We start from the raw sequence: 20,960 nt of genomic DNA, 5'->3' as shown, positions 1-20,960 counted from the left end.
GTATTTAGCGATTTCTGGCGGGTACGCCCCATATTGATTATTCATCAGGGCAAAAGTACTAAATGAATAGCGTGTGCTATTTTGCGCATTTCAGAGGCACAGTCGTCTTTGCACGCTGTTAGTAGATCAGCTGGCACTTTGGTTTGCGGGTGATGTCAAGTTTGCACACGTTTTTACACACGCAAACCTTTAGTAAATCAGGCCCTTAGTGTTGCAATCATAACAGTCTACTCTCTTAGTAGAAGTTATACCACTACAGGCCATATTACCCTTCAAAATAAAACCAATTATGCTCCTTTGTTTGTGAAAGTCTTTGTTTGTGGTTTTATATTATTTTACCTGATTATGTACATAAAAATCCAAACCCCTTACCGTTGTCATGGATGTAAAATCTAGCAATTGAGACCAAAAGTAGCAGTAACTATGTCAGATCAGACATTTGTCCAAGAGGTGTTAATTGCACATTGATTAACTTTTATTCAGCCCCTAGTGGACAATAATGGAATTGCACTTTTCTTGACTGATTGCATCAAACCATCTCACCGGATGTGGCCCCTTGCTCATGCCCTTCACTCTGTCATGAGCCTTTTTTTTTTCTCCAGACAGGTGAAACGGTAGCAGAGAACTGTATCAGAAGTAGCTGCTGTCATGCAAATGGTCCCCTTTATACTAATTTGGACTTGAGAAAATTAATTCTAGTACACAACTCAAAAATTCCTAGGTTGGGGAATATTTTAATAATTTATTTGGGCCTTGGTCGGAAAGTTTGACAAACCTTTAGGGCATGTCATTAAAGATGATGATTATGATGATAATGATGATTCTCACTGTTTTGGCTTCCAATTACACCTTCCTTCTTCAAGAAGACCCCAAGAGACCCCCAAGAAGATACCACTATCTTCTTTATTGGATGGTGCTCAAAGGATATCAGCTTACAATTCAATGTTTCCCCATGAATTCACATTTGAAACCATGAAAGGACACATCCCGATTCCTTCAAAACAGACCTCTGGCCCTTAAACTCCAGACACCCAGTGGGTCTTCATGACTGCCTTCTTTCTGCAAGAGAGATCGTCATCGGAAAAGGGGCCACCTGGCAGTCTGAGGAGTCAAATTGAGACATCTGTTCATACCTGAGTACCTGCCCTGACAGCGCTGACTGATGGTTGCTGCAGAGTTCTGGAGTCAGACTCAGAAACAGTCCACTGGAGCTCAGCCCTCTGCTGAGAAGTTGAGCGCAGTGTGAGAGTGTGTAAGCAGAGAGGTCAGGAATATTTATTTACTTCAATGTTTATCTTAAAAAACATTAGAAGAAAGTCAGTGGGAAACTCAGACTGGAAATGTCAAACAAATGTCATCATCTTGCTTAGCTGCTAAAACAATGCAGCGTCGACTTGTGACTGGAAACCCTGACCTCCATCATTTAGTGGGAGAAGAATGAAAGAAGGGATTAAATAATTACTGAAGAATGAGTAGAGAAAAATATAAAATATAAAATGTATTATTACGTCTTTCAAAAAAAAATTTGTTTTGTGATTTTCTTTTTTACCTTTTATAAAAAAAATAGTACTATATCTAAAGGCTCAGCTGTATGACTGTGTCCTCTCGACTGTTTATTCAGTTTTATGAGTCTCCATGAGATAAAATTTTCTTTGTGTATCTCAGCAAATGTGCAGGCAAGACTGCCCTGTGTGCCAGGAAGCTGGAAAACCAATTTAGCAAACATCAAACGATTCAAACAACTAAGGAGATTGGTACAACAAACCACTTTCAGCTTGCTGGGATCAATAAAAATTGGACTGGGGAGCAATGGATAGAAGTCATGTGATCTGATGGGCCCAGGATGATACTGCTCTCCAGTGACTGGGAAGAAGGGAAGAAGAGCAGATGAAAAGATGCTCCTGTCGTCTCTTGTGTCTGTTGTGCAAGTCTCTTGTGGAAGTACCATGTTCTGCGGTTGCTTCATTTCAGAAACTTTACCTTCGCCCCAAAAATGTGGTCATTAAGCTGCCTGAGATTATATGAATTCATCAAAACAACACTATAGTGAAGGTATGGCCTGAAATCTGGAGCTATAGCGACCAGTGTGAGAATACAGAAAAAAATACTTGATTGATGAAGATCGATGAAGTGACTGCTGTTAAATTTGTCTTCATTGCTTGAGTAAATATTAAAGGTAAAAAGGATGTGTGTTCAGTAAATGTTATGTAAAAGTCTGCCTCCAACTTGACAAATTGTTGCACCTTTAATCTTATTTTAAATTTAAACTGAGACATGAACGTTTCTTGCTCATTTATATGAAAATGCCTCCTCTTCCTTCTCTTAAACGGGCAGATTTCTGTAATGGTGATAAAACTCATTTTTGATGTTTCTCTTCCCTTTTGATCTCCTCTTTTAATCAAGCGTCCTCAATGTTTCCGGCTGCTCTGTTACGACTCTCCCCTCCTCACTTGAAACAACTCCACCTTTGTACTCCAAAACGGCACATTTCTGCTTAAATTACTTCTGAACCACTGAAGCGGTCCTCCTCAGCCACTTCACCGTGTCCACTAGCTCCTCTCTAATGGAGAAAGGACGAGTACGTCACATGTCCCTGAGCGCTTGTTTGAGAAAACTGCTGCTGCAGGGAAACTCCTCCTTAACCCAGGGCTCCAGACTGAGATTGTTCTTTTGTTTACCACCTCACCACAATATTTAGGGGCACAGTTTCAATCGGCAGTTCAACACATTTCTCCCATTTTAACCGTTATACTGACAAATGTTTTGGTGACAGACAAGGCTATCAATCACTTTGACACGTTTGCGTCACTTGAAATTTGTCCTCATTTGGACATTTGGCAGTCCCCTTTTTTTTACCTTTTTGAAATACCTATAGATAGATTTCTGCAATCAAGACCAAATCTGCATGTGTCCTTAGTTCCCAATACTTAAATATATCGAGTAAAAACATAATAAAAGCTTTGAAGCTTTTCAACATATGAGAGGAACATAGAGATCCAGCAATATGTATCCCCCATCAAAGCTCTTTGATAGTTTTTTTCCTCTCTTCTTTTTTAACTATGCCATATGTAGAAGAAAAATTAAAACAAATCACCTTCATGGTGGCATTTAACCGCCCAACAATGAGGCTTTCCAAAACAGCATGTCCTCGGGACGCTTCTGCGATAGTTGACAGCGAGTGACTGTTATTACATTTTTTAATAGTGTGCTTTGGTATAAAAAGCCCAATCAATGAGTTACAAATGAAGCTTTCAAAGGCTCAGTGTCGTACACAACTAAATCAACCCTTTTAAATTACATCAACTGGGCTTCAGTGGGGAAAAAGTTCCACCTTTGTAGATCCTTGTCAAGCTTTACATCTGAATGACCACCAAGCACCTGCACAAAAAACACTTATGATTCAATAAATGTTACTTTTATTGAATATGGTTTGAATTGGATTATAAAGTGATTATAATGTATTGGATTTAAGGGAACTTGTTTAGTTTCTGTGGAAAGCGCCTTTTAAACAATCTTTGTTGTGAACTTACGAGAATCAAATTGAATGTTTCACCGTTGCTGTATTCCGACTCATTTTCAAGCTTCTTTTCTCACTTTCTGTTGCTCATGAGTTTCTTCACCTAAACAAACTTGGTTCCCACTTTCATCTCAACTCCCTCCCTCTTCCTCCTTTTTTCTGCATCTTCTTTCATCTCTATCTTGATCTCCTTCTGTCTTTCATACTGATGTATGTAGAAGTCCACCTGGAAAACGGCAGGCACCCATGTTGTGGAGACGAAAGGTTTCTTTTGCAGGTTTTTAAAAGGACTCGTGTTGCCATGTTGAGACGGGCTCTGATGCCAGCAGTTGTTCTGTCAAAGGACCGTGTTGTTTTATTTATGAGGGGTAATCTCACGAGATGAAACTGACTGAGTTTGTCAGTGGAAGAACTTACTCTGCGCGTGCTGAAAGTCTGTAATGTGTTTTCAGACTTATTGGCGGTGCCAAAACATCCCTACGCTGCCATGGAGAACTGGGGGCTGAGCGTCTTTGTGGAGCAGAAGATCCTGTTGGACGCTGAGGTGTCGTCATCGTCCTATCAGATGGAGCTCACCATGGTGGTCGTCCACGAGATCTGCCATCAGGTAGGGGGGCGCTCACAATACATGTGTTGCTGAAAACAAGTCAAACGGAGTTACAAAACCAGACATTACCAGATAAATGTGATGCAGTTATACACTGCCGTATTAGCACTTGCTGGTCTAGTGTAAATATCAAGTCAGACTTGGGCCTCAAATTCAATGATTTAAGACTTAACAAAATCAAAAAGGCTTTACAGCTCAGACTGGATTTTAGCATGTGCGACTTCAGATGTAAAAGACTAAAGCCTACCTGCCAAAGCAAAAAAATAGGTTATTCATGCAAATACATTTCCAGTAAACCCTAATTACCAAAAAATTGTCATTTCCCTACAATTTTTGTAATTGCATAGTTAAGACCTTTCCAGGGGTGTTTTTAGCCTTTACAGTAGATGGTGTTGGAGAGAGTGAGGATAAAATCCAACTTCCTCTGTTGCCTATATATCGTTTAGTTCATGATTTGGGACTTCAGAGGAGTGAAGGTTGGGGAATTGTAGGCTATATGAATATAAAGCAGTTTGTGAGGTGGGAGAGTTCTTGGCCTGGTCTTTGATGTTCACGTACTTCAGGTTCTTCTCCTGAAGTCTGTTATTGCTTGTTCGGCGTCATCTATGTGAACACCAGGGACTTTATTCTTCCCATACGCAACCATTCTCTTCAATCAATCAATTACTTTATTTGTCCCCAAGGGGGCGATTAGTTTCGCGACAAGAGAAGCACACAATGGGTAAATATACATAAAATATACATGATAAATTACAATAGTAGTATAGACCTAAGCTTCCCCCACTACCTTTTCCTTCCTGCATTTAAAAGAACAATAGCGGAGGGAACAAATGAGTGTTTATATCGGTTTGTCTTTGCAAAAGGGAGTCTAAGCAGTGTACCTGATGGTAGAAACTGAAACTGTTGATGTAAGGGATGTGAGAATCAGACAATACGGAGTTTGCCTTCTTGATCAACTGTTTGTTATAAAGATCTTGTAATGTTTGTTGAGCCGACCCGATGATTTTACTGCTTAGACTGACAACCTTATTGAGCAAGTTTCTGTCTTTGACTTTTAAAGATTGAAACCAACAAATGAAAGAAAAAGTGATGACAGATTCAATGAAAGAACGATAAAACATAGACATCAGGGAAGAATCGACCTGGAATTTAGAAAGTTTTCAGAGATAGAAAAGGACCAGCTGCCTGTAGAGTGACTAGTTTTTATTTTTAGGCGTTTTTAGATTGATGAAAAATGTAAACACAGGGCATGTTATTGCCTCCCCGATACCTCAGGGAAGATGACTCGGGAGGCATTATTGAGTGGTATTACGTAACGTGACGGCCCGCTGTCTGTTTGGTCGACCTCTCCGGCTTCACCAACATCAGAACAGCTGGCTAATGAAGGAGACGGAGCAGGTGGTGAATCCATGCACAAATATGACCAGCAGTCTGCCTCTGCCACTCCGGCTGTTGTGTTCATTGAGCGCAAAGAACTTCGGAGGCTCTTCAGTTTGTTTTTTTGGCTCGCAAAGCCGCGGTCTATCATTTTGGTAGCCAGTTGCAGATTACAGCTCTGTAACACGCTGATTTATGACATCCGTGGCTCTGAGGATGAGAAGCTTGCAGTAATCCTCGTCTTGTCATCAACAAATGCCACCCACGACCCGCCATCCCACATCAGTTCTGTTTACATTAGTCCTGATCTCTGATCAGGTGAACCCTCAGAGGGAATCGACAGAGATCGACGCGCCACCCTGTTTCAGTCAGTGTAAAAAGGACAGGCTAAGTTCAAGTGTTCGACGCGGGGTATCCGCCAATGTAAAAGGAGCTTAAGATGATGCCAAGTGTCAGTCTGAAAAAGCCCTTTTCCACTAAATAAACACCCTGCTGGCATCTCTTTGTTGGGAAAGAGGACAGTCATCCAGTCGTCGTTGCTATATAAAATAACTGCATTCCCTGCTGATATCTGTCAGCTCAGGCTTCTATTGGCAGTGAATATCATTTTCTAAGCCTGTTGCACTGATGGCTGCAAGAGGGTATTACATTTTTGTTTTGGAGAAGATTCATTAAGTTAATATCTTAAGAAAGGTCCAACCGGATTGTCTGTCTTCTCTTTCTATCTGTGCTCTAGGTCTTTGTTTTTTTTTTACATGAAAACTGCAGGACATATTTATCACATAGAAAATGATAAGTAAAAAATAAAAAAAACGATTTTGTTTGGTGTTGCTATGTTTTATTCTATAAATGATATTTGCTTGAAGAGTATCTCTTTTTGAATTTGAATCGAATTGACATTTTTATTTCGAAACAGTAGTTAATAGAAAACAAAACATATATTTTATATATATATATATATATATATATATATATATATATGTATGTATGTATGTATGTATGTATGTATGTATGTATGTATGTATGTATGTATGTATGTATGTATGTATGTATGTATGTATGTATGTATGTATGTATGTATGTATGTATGTATGTATGTATGTATGTATGTATGTATGTATGTACAACATTTGTATTTGTATTCTGTTTTTTTACTTTTTTGTACTCTTTTTTTTGCATGTTCGAAATAAAATCTAATCAAGTATCAACAATATACAAAAAAGTAAAGAAAAGACACAAACAAACAACTCATAACGGCAAAGCCCCACCCCAAAATCAACCAAAACCCCCATAAGCCCCCTCTTCCCTCCTTTTTTCTACATCAATAAGAATATCAAAAGTGGGGATGTTGCAAAGACGGGTGCCACTCACTTTTTTATTAACCCACCAACATGCATCGCTGGTTAATCAGTTGGGTCTCTTTGTGTGGAATCTTAGTGAATACTACCACTGCCTTCCACAATGAACGATCAGGAGTCTTCAAAAGCCACCCCATGATGGCCAAAATGTAATACAGTAGGACGGTTTATTACTTTACAGGCAAAAAAACTTGATCACCATTCATGAACAGAGACTGACTTCAGTCTATGCGCATCATCTAACCTCTTTCATCACGTGTCATTACTTCTTCTTAGGATTGTCCAAACGTAAAGGTGCAAACTGGTCTTACATATTGGCATCATCTTATTACACCTACATGACTGGCTGTACATAATGGTATTGTTAATCTCCTGGGACTTTGCAGTGGGGTCTTGATGAAAGCCTCATCGGATCATTAATTGGGTCTCAATGGACTGCTAATGGTGCCATGATGAATGGTGTCTGATTAACCCCCGGTGAGCATCTTCTCTTAACAGAAATCTGATTAGCTTGGGCTCAATCAGAGGCCATCGGGTGGGCGTCTCGGTTGTGGATTTCCACTTGCAATCACATCTGATTAATCTGAGACTAATCAGAGATATGCTCTATTAGGGCTTTAACACAAACATGCTCCGAAAGCTCCAAATTGCATCTTTAAGAACCACTAATGTTATTTTATTTTAGCCATCCTCGAGCAACATTCCACACATTTCTCACTTATTGGAGTCACTCTGTGAGATCAGGCCTTTATTGCATTCGGACTATCAGTTCATCCTCTAATGAATATCCTTATTCTTTTGGCATTTTTATCTTGTACACAACATTACTCGCCTAAAGGCATTCATCGTAGTTGTTTATGCATTTTTAACTTCTTATTTGTAACCCTGCTGTATCGGTAGGCCTGCTGCAGGGTATGCCAAGCGACTGCAAGAACAACAATGTCCATTTTTTTCTTTTTTTACGATTGAATGTGCATACACTGAATTTTAAATGACTAAAAACAGCGAAAACAGGTGTCTGAAGCTTTCATTTAAGACTTAAGAGTTGCTTCCATTACCCCAGATATATCATTTCCAAGCATTTCTCCCTTCAGTCTAGATGGTTAAATCGCCCTCCTTAACCCTAGATGCCATTGGGTGTGCAAGCACCACACTCCGGCTTTTAACTCTGACTGTAATACAACTTCAGCTCCCACTGTGAGTTTCAGAAGCAGGGGACTTCTAAGTGCTGCCTGTCCAGCTGGATTTCTGAAATTAGAAACGTACCTATGAGCTTCAGTGATCATCACCACAGCAGGCAGGGCTGAGCCTGGCTGAGCCTCATGGGTAGAGAAGGTGACAAGGCCCCTTCCACCGGGCCGTTCCTTTTACCAACACACCAGTCTTTTCAACTGGTTTACAGTTTAGCATCGCTGTTGGACTTGTTGAGCCGGATCACTGACTATTACTAAGAACTAATATCTACTGCGATGTACTAGTACAGTCACTGTAGGCTTCTCAAACATTCAGTGACCAAATATCAGAACCTGAAGTGTACACTTGCTGTGAAAAGATTTGAGAGCCCCTCAGCAAGTACCGTAAGTTTTTTTTTTCTTTTTCCGTTGTTGTTATAATGGAGGTTTCACCACAGAGTGTAAACTACAAAAGGTGGAAAGGCCAGAGATTACAGTAGTTTAAATCATTCAACCACAGTCTCTACTCACTTACCGCCTTGTATGCAACTGACTTCAGTAAAACTGTGAAATCAATGTAAAATGAGTTCAGTTTGTCCGCCTAAAAGATTTGACTTTTTGAACAGCTCGTTTGGGACCAACACAACACTAACATGTGATAATCCTAAACCGTAATTATGAGGTAACACTCACTGTCATCTTCAAAACCTGCACAGCATGTCTTTTTGCTTTAATACTTAAAGGGATGGGATTTAAATAAAATGTGATTTCAACTTTCAAAATGAACCTCTCCTCATCCATGGTTGACATTAGGGCTGGGCGATATATCGAGATTTTAATATATATCGATATATTTTCAAACGCGATATGGTACGAGACAATATCGTTTATATCGATTATTAAAAAAATAAGTAAAAGATTTTTTTTTTTTTTTTTTTTTTTTTACGATTTTGATATAGCTTATTTTGTGACAAATTGACTTGAATGTTTTATTTGAGATTTGCACAAATGTTTTGTTATTTGCACAACTGTCAACCTCAGTGGAAAAGTCTGCCTGTTACTGTCTACATTGTATTAATTGCACAGTGTATTTTAATTTAATTGTTATGCAGGAAAGGGATATTTGTTTTATTTTATTCAAGAAGCATTTTTATTCTATATATGCAGGCAGTTTATTTTTATTTCATTTGTTTTATACATTTTGATATTGTGCAGACCTCTGTTAATAAAGGAACCTGTGTGACATTTGGCACGAGGCTTTGTATTAAAACTGACTGTTTTTTTAAGGGTTTGCCTCAGAAAAAAATGAAGCTAACAGAGATGCTATGCTATAATGCTTTGGGGGAAACCCCAATTATGGCACAGAAAAAATATCGATATATATCGAGTATCGCCATTCAGCTAGAAAATATCGAGATATGACTTTTGGTCCATATCGCCCAGCCCTAGTTGACATCCCACTTGACATCCTCTGGCTTGTTGTGGCCTCCACACACTAAAGTCATGGTTTTTGCAGTTCTCGTGTCTGACTTTTGCCAGCGTTGTCCGTCTCATGTAAATTGGCTCTTCAGACAAAGATGGGCTCATGTTTTTATTTATTTATTTATTTATTTATCCTTTATTTATACAGATAAAACACTTGAGTCCGAAGACTCATTTTCAAGTGTGACCTGTTCACATCCACACAGTTGCATAAAACATAAAAATGAGACATGACAAGATATGACAGGACATAACACTTGAAACTGATGCAGAGTGGAAATGACAATACACTATAACCGTTAAATAGCTGGAAAATAGAGATATCAGGTTAGTACACTAGCCCCAGACAAAAATAAAACTTGTAGAACACAGACTAGCTTATGTGCTTTAAATGCTTAGCTGCGGCAGAGGTCATCTAGTGCAAGTACAAGATAAAGATGCACTCTCCATGTCTCTAAGCAAAAGCTTAAAACTAGCAAGGGGAATCAGGTTCGTCAACTTCAGACTCTGTTGCAAGGAATTCCAAGCGGACGGGGCTGCAAAAGAGAACGCCCTTTTGCCTTTCTCTGTGCGGACCAAGGGGATGGAGTAAGTAATGATATCCTGCGTACGGAGAGCGTATCTGGATTGCTTGCGTGAAAAGTAGACAGAGAGGTAGGGTGGGAGCAGACCAAGAATGGATTTGTAAATGAGAGTGTACCAGTGGAGGGTTCGGCGGATGGAAAGAGATGGCCAATTAACCAGACAGTAAAGCACACAATGGTGTGTAAGTGGTTTACAACCGGTTATGAAGCGCAGCGCTCCATGGTACGCAGCATCCAGAAGTTGGAGACAGCTTGCAGATGCATTCATGTAGAGGACATCACCATAGTCCAAAAGAGGCAAGAAGGTGGCAGTAACCAGCCGTTTCCTAGCAAGAGCTGAAAAGCAGGACTTGTTTCTGAAGAAAAAGCTCAGTTTCAACTTCAGTTTCTTCAAGAGCATATTGATGTGAAGTTGGAAGGTGAGAGTGTCGTCAAGAACAACGCCAAGATATTTGTAGTTTGACACAATCTCAATAGGTGTACCCTGACGAGACACAATGCCAGGAAGTGCCGCTGACGCCTGCTTGCTGTTGGAGAAGAGCATGACCTTGGTCTTCCCTGCATTCACCACCAGTCTAAGCTGAGACAACTGGGACTGAAGGGTGTCAAAAGCAGTCTGTAGAGACTCCAAGGCACGGGAGATGGAAGAAGCAAAGCAGTACATAATTGTGTCATCCGCGTAAAGATGAACAGCAGCATTTGAGGTTGATCCTATTTCATTTATGTAAATGGTGAATAGGGTTGGCCCTAAGACCGAACCCTGTGGCACCCCATTAGAGGTAGTAAGCATGTTGGAGGACAGATCACCAAACTGCACAGCCTGTTTACGCTGAGACAGGTAGTTTGTAAACCAGCCAACAGCATGGGAGGAAAAACCAATGTCCGAGAGGCGCTGACATAAGATGGAGTGGTCGACGGTGTCGAATGCCTTTGACAAGTCGACAAAGAGTGCGGCACAGTGGTTCTTCCTGTCCAAGGCCTCAGTGATGTCGTTGACCACTTTAAGAGCAGCGGATACTGTGCTGTGCTGCTTCCTAAAACCAGACTGCAAGGGTGAAAGGATATTGTGTAAGTCCAGGAAGTCCTTGATCTGTACATTGATTAATTGCTCAAGAACCTTAGCAAGAATAGGAAGTTTGGAAATTGGCCTGTAGTTGTTCAAACATTTGGGGTCACCACCCTTCAGGAGTGGGACCACAAAGGCAGATTTCCATACCTCTGGGATCTCGTTGTTGGCGATGGATAAGTTAAAGATGTGCGAAACAGGTTCTGCAATGAAGTCTGCAGCAAGGCGCAGAAAGAAAGGGGGAAGATTATCAGGACCTGCTGATTTCCTATGGTCGAGCTCCCTCAGGACTTTCCAAACATCACCAACAGTGAGATGGCAGAACGAGAAGGAGTGATGCCCAGGGAGACTACCGGAGGCCATCCCCAAAGGAGGAGGAGAACTGGGGGGTGGAGAGTTGGCTCCTGGCAAGGAATCAAATAATGAACCAGAGGCTATAAAGTGTTTGTTGAAGCAATTAAGCATCTCTGATTTATCGAACACTGGTACTGAGTCATGGATGATATGAGGAGGTAGCTCAGCAGGGCCAGAGTTGGCAGAGAGAGACTTAACAGTCTTCCAAAATCTTCTAGGATCATTCAAACTGTCAGTAGAGCAGGAAAGATAGAAGTCATTTTTAGCTTTTTTGATGGAGGCAGTAAAGCTATTTCTAGCCTGCCGAAAAGAAAGCCAATCGGTTTCAGAGTTGGATTTCCTGGCAACAGCCCAAAGCCGGTTCCTTTCGTGAAGGAGAGAGGACAGCTCGCTAGAGAACCAGGGAGTGTTCCGACCTTTAATCCTGAAGCGCCGGAAAGGAGCGTGCTTGTTAATGAGATAGGTGAAACTGTCACAAAAGTAGTTCCAGGCAAGGTGAACATCACCAATCAGGAAAATGCGGTCCCATCGAAACTGCTGCAGGTCGTGGAGGAAAGCTTGCTCTGAGAAGTTCTTCAAATCTCTCTTGTGAACGATACGGGGCTTAGAACGGGGGATTTTACAATCCCTGATAGCTCCGATCACACAATGATCACTGAGATCATTAGCAAAAACACTGGATGCCGTGAATTTGTGAGGCCTGTTAGTGATGAGTAGGTCAAGAAGCGTTGATTTGTCCGGTCGTTTGGGATTAAGCCGAGTGGGACCTTCAATGATTTGAGTGAAATCAAAAGACAGGCAATGGGCTTTAAAGTCATCTGAAGCTGAGGAGAGCCAGTCCCAATTTAGGTCCCCTAGGAGGACAATTTCGTTAGAATGAAGCTGAGACAGGAGCTGCATTAAAGAAGACAGTGTGTCTGAGGGGGCTGATGGAGGCCTATAACAGCCAACAACAGTTAGGTGCTGACCTCCAGACAAATCTACATTCAAGGCTAACAGTTCAAATTGTTTACTAGCAGATGTAGAAAGCAGGACATGAGCAGCGAGAAATGATCTAACATAGATGGCCACGCCCCCCCCTCTACGAGGACGATCAGTGCGGTAGATATCAAACCCATCTATGGCAACATCCCTATCTAATATGGACTTTGAGAGCCAGGTTTCGGAGACAACAATAATATGTGCACCAGTCGATTCAGCCCAAATACGCATCATATCCATCTTAGGTTGGAGACTGCGTGCATTAATATGAATGAAGCGTAACCCATGCATGTTTTTAAAATCATCTGGCGTGTTACAAATGGTAGGACCAGACATGGGGCCAGGATTTGAGTGAATATTTCCAGAAATCAAAAGCATTAAAAGGACAAACAGTCTCTTTTTAGCCATGGATGGAGGGCTTTATAGACGCAGAGCTTCTGGGATCCCCCTGAAGCGCAATGGGGCGCTGCTGTCATTGACTCGAGTGGCTGTGGTATCCGATGGCTGAGTCAGCATTTGCTGACCTCAGACAAGACCATGAGAGTCGGGGTGACCACACTCCGAGGACTCAATGGACTTGATGCTGCATCCCGGGCCAAACCACAAAAGCACAACATAGTACTCTATGGCACCCTGAGTGTGTTGCTTACCTCTTGATGTCATACTTTTTCTCCTCCTTGGCCTGTTATTCTGACCCAAATTTAGAGAAGTAGTTTTACTCCAGCAGAGAGTTGAGAAAATGAAAATGTTTTAACCAAAATGACGTTAAGAATTCAGCCACAGACTGACAACTGATTAGTTTTGCCGACGATTTATCTTTTTTTTAAATCCATTCCTAAACTTAGATGAACCACCCTGACCCTGGTACAAAAAAAATATAGTATAAAATACTTTCCCAATATCAGAATGACGACTCTGTAAAGTATTTCTGCAGCCTTGGCTGAGGTAAACAGTCGCTCTGCGATGTCTGCACTAGATAGTCTTGGCTGATGTGCTGAAAGCTCTTGAATGTGGAGCTATTCTGGTTTCAGATCATGCTCATGTGTAGGCAGGTCAAATCACCAGCGTGCTGCTGTGAAAAAGGTTTAAAAGGTCAAATGTCCCTTTAGAGAAGATGATATACACATGCTGCAGTTGAATTTGTTGATAATTTGCTATCTTCAGGAGACGAGAACACGCCGTCACTGAGCCTGGAAATGTGAGCTGCTGTGAAATGAGTGGTGGGTCTTCATTACAACTACTTTGATTTTAAATAGAAAGAAATGTAATAGTCAACCCTGTCAAGATACGCAAGAAAAAAACCTGCCATTTCCGTCTAACAGATGCAAATTATCTAGCTAGTAGCTTGTAAACAGACTGAACATGACACAAGTCAAAACAGCTTTGTGTTTGCGTGTGGATGTTACAAAGCTCCTCGGGCAACAGCGGAGGAGATGATCCTGTTTTTACAGTACGACATTGACTACGTGACAAGCAGACAAAACGTGATGAAGCAGAAGAAAACTTGAATGTTCTGGTCAGGAGAGAGAGAGAGGGATGGGGAGAGCCGGCGAATGAGCTTGAAAAATGAAGACAAGCGTGGAAGAAGATGAAGAGGACGGGGGGAGGGGGAGCGTGGGAGACTGCGAAATAAAGAGGCGAAGGAGCAAAGTGTAGGAGAGTGAGAATGGAAACGGCAAGTGTTTTAAAAAAAAACGAAATAAATGAAAAGATGAACAAAGACAGAAGGAGAGCAGAGCCCTGTTAAAATATGCCGAACTCTCCACCTCATTCAGTTCTGCTGCAGCGTTTCCACGCAACATATGCAGTCAACATATCCTCCACGTTCAGGACAGGGATGGGCGGTATGGACTAAATCATTTATCATGATAATTTCTGGCATTTATACCGATAACGATAAAAATGACGATAAAAAAATACCAATTCAACTCCACCTTTTTAACTATAAATCTATTACATCCGCCATGTTTGTTACACAAAAACGTCATCAACAGGAATTTATCCTTCTTTCTTTCTTTCTTTCTTTCTTTCTTTCTTTCTTTCTTTCTTTCTTTCTTTCTTTCTTTCAGGCTCATTTCTTTCTTTCTTTCTTTCTTTCTTTCTTTCTTTCTTTCTTTCAGGCTCATTTCTTTCTTTCTTTCTTTCTTTCTTTCTTTCAGGCTCATTTCTTTCTTTCTTTCTTTCCTTCTTTCTTTCTTTTTTTCTTTCTTTCTTTCAGGCTCATTTCTTTCTTTCTTTCTTTCTTTCTTTCTTTCTTTCAGGCTCATTTCTTTCTTTCTATCTTTCTTTCTATCTTTCTTTCAGGCTCATTTCTTTCTTTCTTTCTTTCTTTCTTTCTTTCTTTCAGGCTCATTTCTTTCTTTCTTTCTTTCTTTCTTTCTTTCTTTCTTTCTTTCTCATTTCCATCCATCCTTCCTTCCTTCCTTCCTTCCTTCCTTCCTTTCTTTCAGGCTCATTTCTTTCTTTCTTTCTTTCTTTCTTTCTTTCTTTCTTTCTTTCTTTCTTTCTTTCTTTCTTTCTTTCAGGCTCATTTCTTTCTTTCTTTCTTTCCTTCTTTCTTTCTTTTTTTCTTTCTTTCTTTCAGGCTCATTTCTTTCTTTCTTTCTTTCTTTCTTTCAGGCTCATTTCTTTCTTTCTATCTTTCTTTCTATCTTTCTTTCAGGCTCATTTCTTTCTTTCTTTCTTTCTTTCTTTCTTTCTTTCTTTCTTTCTTTCTTTCTTTCTTTCTTTCTTTCTTTCTTTCTTTCTTTCTTTCTTTCTTTCTCATTTCCATCCATCCTTCCTTCCTTCCTTCCTTCCTTCCTTCCTCCCTTCCTTCCTTCCTTCCTTCCTTCCTTCCTTCCTTCCTTCCTTCCTTCCTTCCTTTCTTCCTTCCTTCCTTCCTTCCTTCCTTCCTTCCTTCCTTCCTTCCTTCCTCCCTTCCTTCCTTCCTTCCTTCCTTCCTTCCTTCCTTCCTTCCATAAATCAGCTTTACACAAAAACATCATCAACGGGAATTTATCATTTTTACCGTGAGATGACAAATTCTTACCGTGGGGAATTTTTTTGACGGTATATCGTGAACGGTAAAATATCACCCATTCCGTTCAGGACCATACAGTAATAATAATTACAGTATGCATAAAAATCTAATTACCAATAATGAGGAACGTGAGCTGTTTATCAGAACTAAATAAAGGGCAGTGGTAATATTAGTTGCTTGGAAGTCTGGGTTTCCATTGGCAACTGTGCTCGAACTCCGCAGTAATCCAAATGTGAAGTGTAAAAGTTCATGTCACATCTTTTGCATCATAAATGACTTGGCTTCTTCTACCAGGCAGGTGGTAATCCTTTAAGTAAATTCCATGTCTTGTCTTACTTGGCACTGACATTAAACAAAGGATCTGGTCCTTACATAACACCGTCTTGCTCAAGAACTTGTCTCGACCGCCAGCAGCCAGGCCCATCGCTTGAAGTCTATCTGTAACTGTGTCTTGTGGCGTACCTCAGGGTTCTGCTCTAGGATACGCTTCTTACGTGTGTGTATGTGTTCGAAATCTCCTCTTTCATACCCTTATCTCTAAGTGAGGAGTTTAAACATTAAATTAATTACACCTAGGAAGTATTATTCCACTTTAAGCCTTTGTGATATACAGTATGACTTGTACAGAGGATGTACACGGATAGAAAACGCTGTCTCTTCACACCATTGACTGATAGCCGTCACCAACCACTGCAAACCACCAGACATTTGACTATTGTACTTGTAATTGGCAGCCTTAGTCTTTCATGTGACACCGCAGGCATTTCCTTCTCTACACAGGCCTCAAGTGCAGCCATAGGCTCCCAGTCTCAATACTCGTATTTCTGTTGCACCATAGTTTTTCATCATGCTGAAGCAGAACTATCAACTATCCGGTTTGAACATTCTCACTGGACACAGGCTTTGATGTCTCCTTTGGTCAGGACCTGGTGGTTGTCGTGGTTACAGCTGTGAAACTAAAGGGAACAGACAGCTACATTTGGCTCCTCACTTTGTTGAATTTGGTTGTCGCTTGTGTAATTTATTTAGAAAAGTCACTGAATATGGAAGCATTAAGTCTCCTTACAGTCAGAGTGAAACAGATTTTCTGTGTGGCCTTGCAAAGTAATGAATGGAAGATGAACTAATCTTTCAGGTGCATGAAATTAAATTTGTATTTTCAAAGACGCCGTCACGGATTTAAGGTGCTGTGAGATCTGTCAGTCACCACATTTAATGGATACATTTTCATATGGTTCCGTAACCAATTTTTACCCACTTCTTTTAGTCATTAATTTTCTCAGAGTGGTTAATAACACATTTTTTCTGTGACATGACAAACTCTGCATAAAAATAAATATGCATTTAAACTTTAATAATAAATTCCATTTTGAAAATGTCCACCTCCGTCCCTTCACATCTGAGATAATTGAAATTTCATGGATCATTAAGTGCCTGCAGTTTACCGCTTTATTGGCACAGCAGCCGAAGTAACTTCAGATCTAAAAACTTGGCTGCATTTTGGATGAGTTATCTTTGCGTCTCAACCAGCTGCAGTGGTGTGTAAATTAATGTTCTCTGGGAACATTTTGATGAAGATAAAAAGTGCTCTCGTAAATATTGCAGTGCCTTTGCCTGACTGAGGAATGTGTAGTATTCATTAGATTTCCTTCAGGATGCGGCCTCTTACTGACTTTTCTTTCTGCTGAGCCTGGATGAACGCAGGCTTCAGGCCACCGCTGCTGTGGAACAAAGTACAGACTGAATAACAATGTTAAGCATGAGTCTGTGTGATGCTCCGTGCTATATTAATCTTATTTGACATTTCATAAAAATGTATTTGTTTTTTTTTTTGTTTTAAACCTTATTTCACTTTTTTGTTTTGTCTATTTCGGTATCTCTCCCTAGCTCCTTTGTTAGTTTAGAGGACGGAATGAGAAGAAAGGAAATGATAATGTTTTGTCTGCAGCTTTGCACTCCATTTCATCCTGGAGCTATTCATCACACACACACACACACACACACACACACACACACACACACACACACACACGCTCACACACACACACACACACACGCTCACACACAGTGAGACAGTTGTTTGAAGCTTTCAATGATCACCATCTTCTGTTGTAAGAGTTTAACTGGAAGGTAAAAACATACTTTTCCTTTTTTTTCCTGAATTCCAATCAACGAGGCGGTATCTGAGGATCGGTTTGCATGATTTATTTCCCGCTTGTGTCCACTTCACATGTTTGAGTATGTTCATTATTAAGGGGGAAGATATTTAAATAGATATTGATCCAGAATAAGATGAGTCCCAATTTAATCTTGCAGTGTGCGAAAAAATCTTAAATCAATATAAAGTCAAAATGAAACTTGATGATTAATGATGATCATTGATGATGTTTTAAAGGAACGGGTTTCTATACACATTTCTAACCCATCACATTTTGTGCCATCTTCAGAGAATATCTCCTCACCGTCTCGCCGCCCATCTCTTGAGTAAACTGTAGAAAGTGTTCACACACAGCCATAGCTCTAACAGAGTGGGGTAGCTTCCCCCTCAGGCCATAACAAACAGGGCTTGTTGAAGAAGAGGAGGTGGTGGGACTCAGAGAGGAAGGGGAGGGAGGAGCCAGTTCTGCGTGTTCAGCTGATGTTTTGTTTTGAACGTCAACAGTCTTCCAGAAATCCCTTACCCTGCCAAGTTCCACATCTGCAGGAACCCAATAGAATTATTGTCTACAATTCTGTGTTTTCTGTTCGACTTGTCAGACATCAGAGAGGAGGTAAAATAGTGACTCACTTGGAACTGCTAATAATTAGTCAGGACTCTATCGAAACATTTCCAAAAACCCAGACCTGTATTTAGATGTAAATTGGGCAAAAGAAAGTTTACTGAGTAAAAAAAGGAGTAAAAAAAAAAGGGTTTACATTTTTCAAAACACACTGATAAAATGGGGCATTTTACAAAAAGGGATGAACTGCAGCTGTCTGCTAGTAAACTAAAGTAAATGTAAATCTCTTAATCTGATTATATGAAATCTTTAAAAGAAAAAGCGTTTTTTTTTCATCCTGAGGGGTTTAGGAGAAACTGGTGGTTAGTGTATGTCTGTTCATACAGCTGATTTAAGACATTGATCAGAACTTAAAACATCTATTTAGATGTAGAAGAAAAGGATCCCATGGTTTCCAGTGGATTAAAAAAGTCAAGTGGTTTGGGTCAAAACTCAGCAGGGTGAGTCTTTTAGGAACTGTCATCACATGCGAAGGAGTGGAAGTACGCGAATGTTCCAAATTACATTTGTCCGATTCATGAAGCTGTTCATGAAAGTGCTGTCTGGACCCACAGTGTGGCACTGCTCCATACACATGTTGAGTTTAACATCTTAAAACTGTAGATTCTCTGCTGGATGTCGTTTGGTCGTTCCCTGCGTGCTGCTGCCGTCGCTCAGGTAAACAGTAGGGGTGTAACGGTATTTGTATTCGTCCCGTCCCGTCACGGTACGGGCGTCACGGTTCGGTGGACGCAGTCATACGGCGAATACGTCTGAGTGAGTTTAAAAAAAAAAAAAAAAAAAAAAAAAATCAATCATCGTTTTTTTTTCCCCTTATAAATATCAACAGTCACGTTCCATTACAGACCTAAATGTGTGCTAGTCTGTGCATATCAATAAATATATGTGCAATTCATATATCATCATAAATTGTAGGCTATAATAACGATAAAATGTTCTAATTCTTAATTTACAACTGTCCTGAACGCATCAGGGCCGCGAGCCAACGCAGTCTACGGCGAGGTTATGCGGCGACGCGCAACCTTCGCCGTAGGCGCTGCGTTGGTGTAACGCGGTACCATAAATCAGCCTTAACAGTCACAGCAAATTTGCCGTGAAGGAGATTAGCGCTAAAGTTTAAAAGAGGACTACATTTGTACAAAGTTTTGAACGTTACCCCGTTTTCCACGTTACCTGGATTATTTTGGGTTATGGAAGAGTCAAACTACCGTTGGTGAGTCAGTGTAACCTTCATAAATAATTTCTTTACCAGAATGTTGTGTAGCCTTGACCACCTGCCTATTTGAATGTATTTGTGTTGTTGTCAACGAGACCGCCGAGTCTATTCTCTGTTATAGAGCTCAGAAATGATGTTATAGACCGCTGTGTCTATATCTATCTAAATAGATTGTGTAATTTAGACCAGTTATGCTTTTTTTGTATTTAATCTGTATCAAAGATGGAACTGAGTCAGTCCGTGACTAGCTGAGTTTTCAGAGCCGTGTGATTGACAGCTGTCAGGCCTGTGTGTGTGTGTGTGTGTGTGTGTGTGTGTGTGTGTGTGTGTGTGTGTGTGTGTGTGTGTGTGTGTGTGTGTGTGTGTGTGTGTGTGTGTGTGTGTGTGTGTGTGTGTGTGTGTGTGTGTGTGTGTGTGTGTGTGTTTTCTTCTGAACAAGTTTGTGACTTTACTCTGCTTTCTGCACCATAGGCCTATAGGCTTGGCTCAATAAAAGTGAGAATGAATGTAGTTTGATGGTAGGATGATGTTGTTGAACGTTAAAATGACTATCATCAGGCCCATGGAGAATGCTCCGCCCCCAGACGGCTCTGTCCATATGCAGCAGTAGAGGAGCCCGGGTTCAAGTATTTATTAAAAGTGCTCGAGCCTCATTACAATGTCCCATGCTCACATAAACCAGTCCGTGGTAAAATTAAAAACACTAATGCACAAGTTAAATGTTTAATCTATTTATTTTACACTTTAATAAGAGATGCTTTTTAGTTTTGTAGCCAATTGAACAAACTTTAACTTTCAAATGCTATGATCAAAATAAAGGAAGAAAAAACTTGTCTTATACATTTGGGACTTTTTGTATTTTTTTTCCCGTTGTACCGAACCCGTACCGAACCGTGACCCCTAAACCGAGGTACGTACCGAACCGTGACTTGTGTGTACCGTGACACCCCTAGTAAACAGACTGACAGCATGTGGCCATTTTCCTATATCTTATTCCATATCTATATGGAATCTATATCTATATTTCAAAGTCACTAGATTACGGTATTTACAAAGCTGTGAAGAGAAGCAGTTGAATATGTATGGAATAATCAACGTATGGATTAATAAACTAAGTCAATAGATTCCAACGCATGGATTTTCATAATTTCCCTTTAGATGTTGATTATAAAAGATATTTTGGGTAACATGAAATATTATTAACTGATCCTTAGATCTTGCGCCCTTTGTGTTCCAACCACTTGGATAATCCTGCTTTGGATGTCTCTTGAGTGAAAGTAAATTCATATGTTCTTAGTTTCTTCTTGGGGCTCAAAAAACATTTCTGCGCTGTAAGATGTTTTTCTAGAGTCTGTCATGTATGATGGATATTAAAGTGGTATACAGGACATTTAAGGAGGACTGCAGGTGCAAATTAGCCTAAGGCTAACTCTGGTGCAATGCA

General features: G+C 40.4%; 1 protein-coding gene across 1 annotated transcript in view; it reads left to right on the top strand.

Moving 5' to 3' along the window:
* Positions 1 to 20,960, top strand: part of LOC133424363 (thyrotropin-releasing hormone-degrading ectoenzyme-like) — a 242,851-nt gene that overhangs the window by 112,818 nt on the left and 109,073 nt on the right. Inside the window, exon 5 of the mRNA XM_061714909.1 lies at positions 3,970 to 4,124. Within this exon, the coding sequence (XP_061570893.1) occupies positions 3,970 to 4,124 (155 nt within the window). The remainder of the gene's footprint in view (positions 1 to 3,969; positions 4,125 to 20,960) is intronic.

The sequence above is a fragment of the Cololabis saira genome, chromosome 23, assembly GCF_033807715.1.
Source record: "Cololabis saira isolate AMF1-May2022 chromosome 23, fColSai1.1, whole genome shotgun sequence".
NCBI lineage: Eukaryota > Metazoa > Chordata > Actinopteri > Beloniformes > Belonidae > Cololabis > Cololabis saira.
The sequence above is the reverse complement of the archived record's forward strand: the minus strand, read 5'-3'. Positions and strand labels throughout refer to the sequence as shown.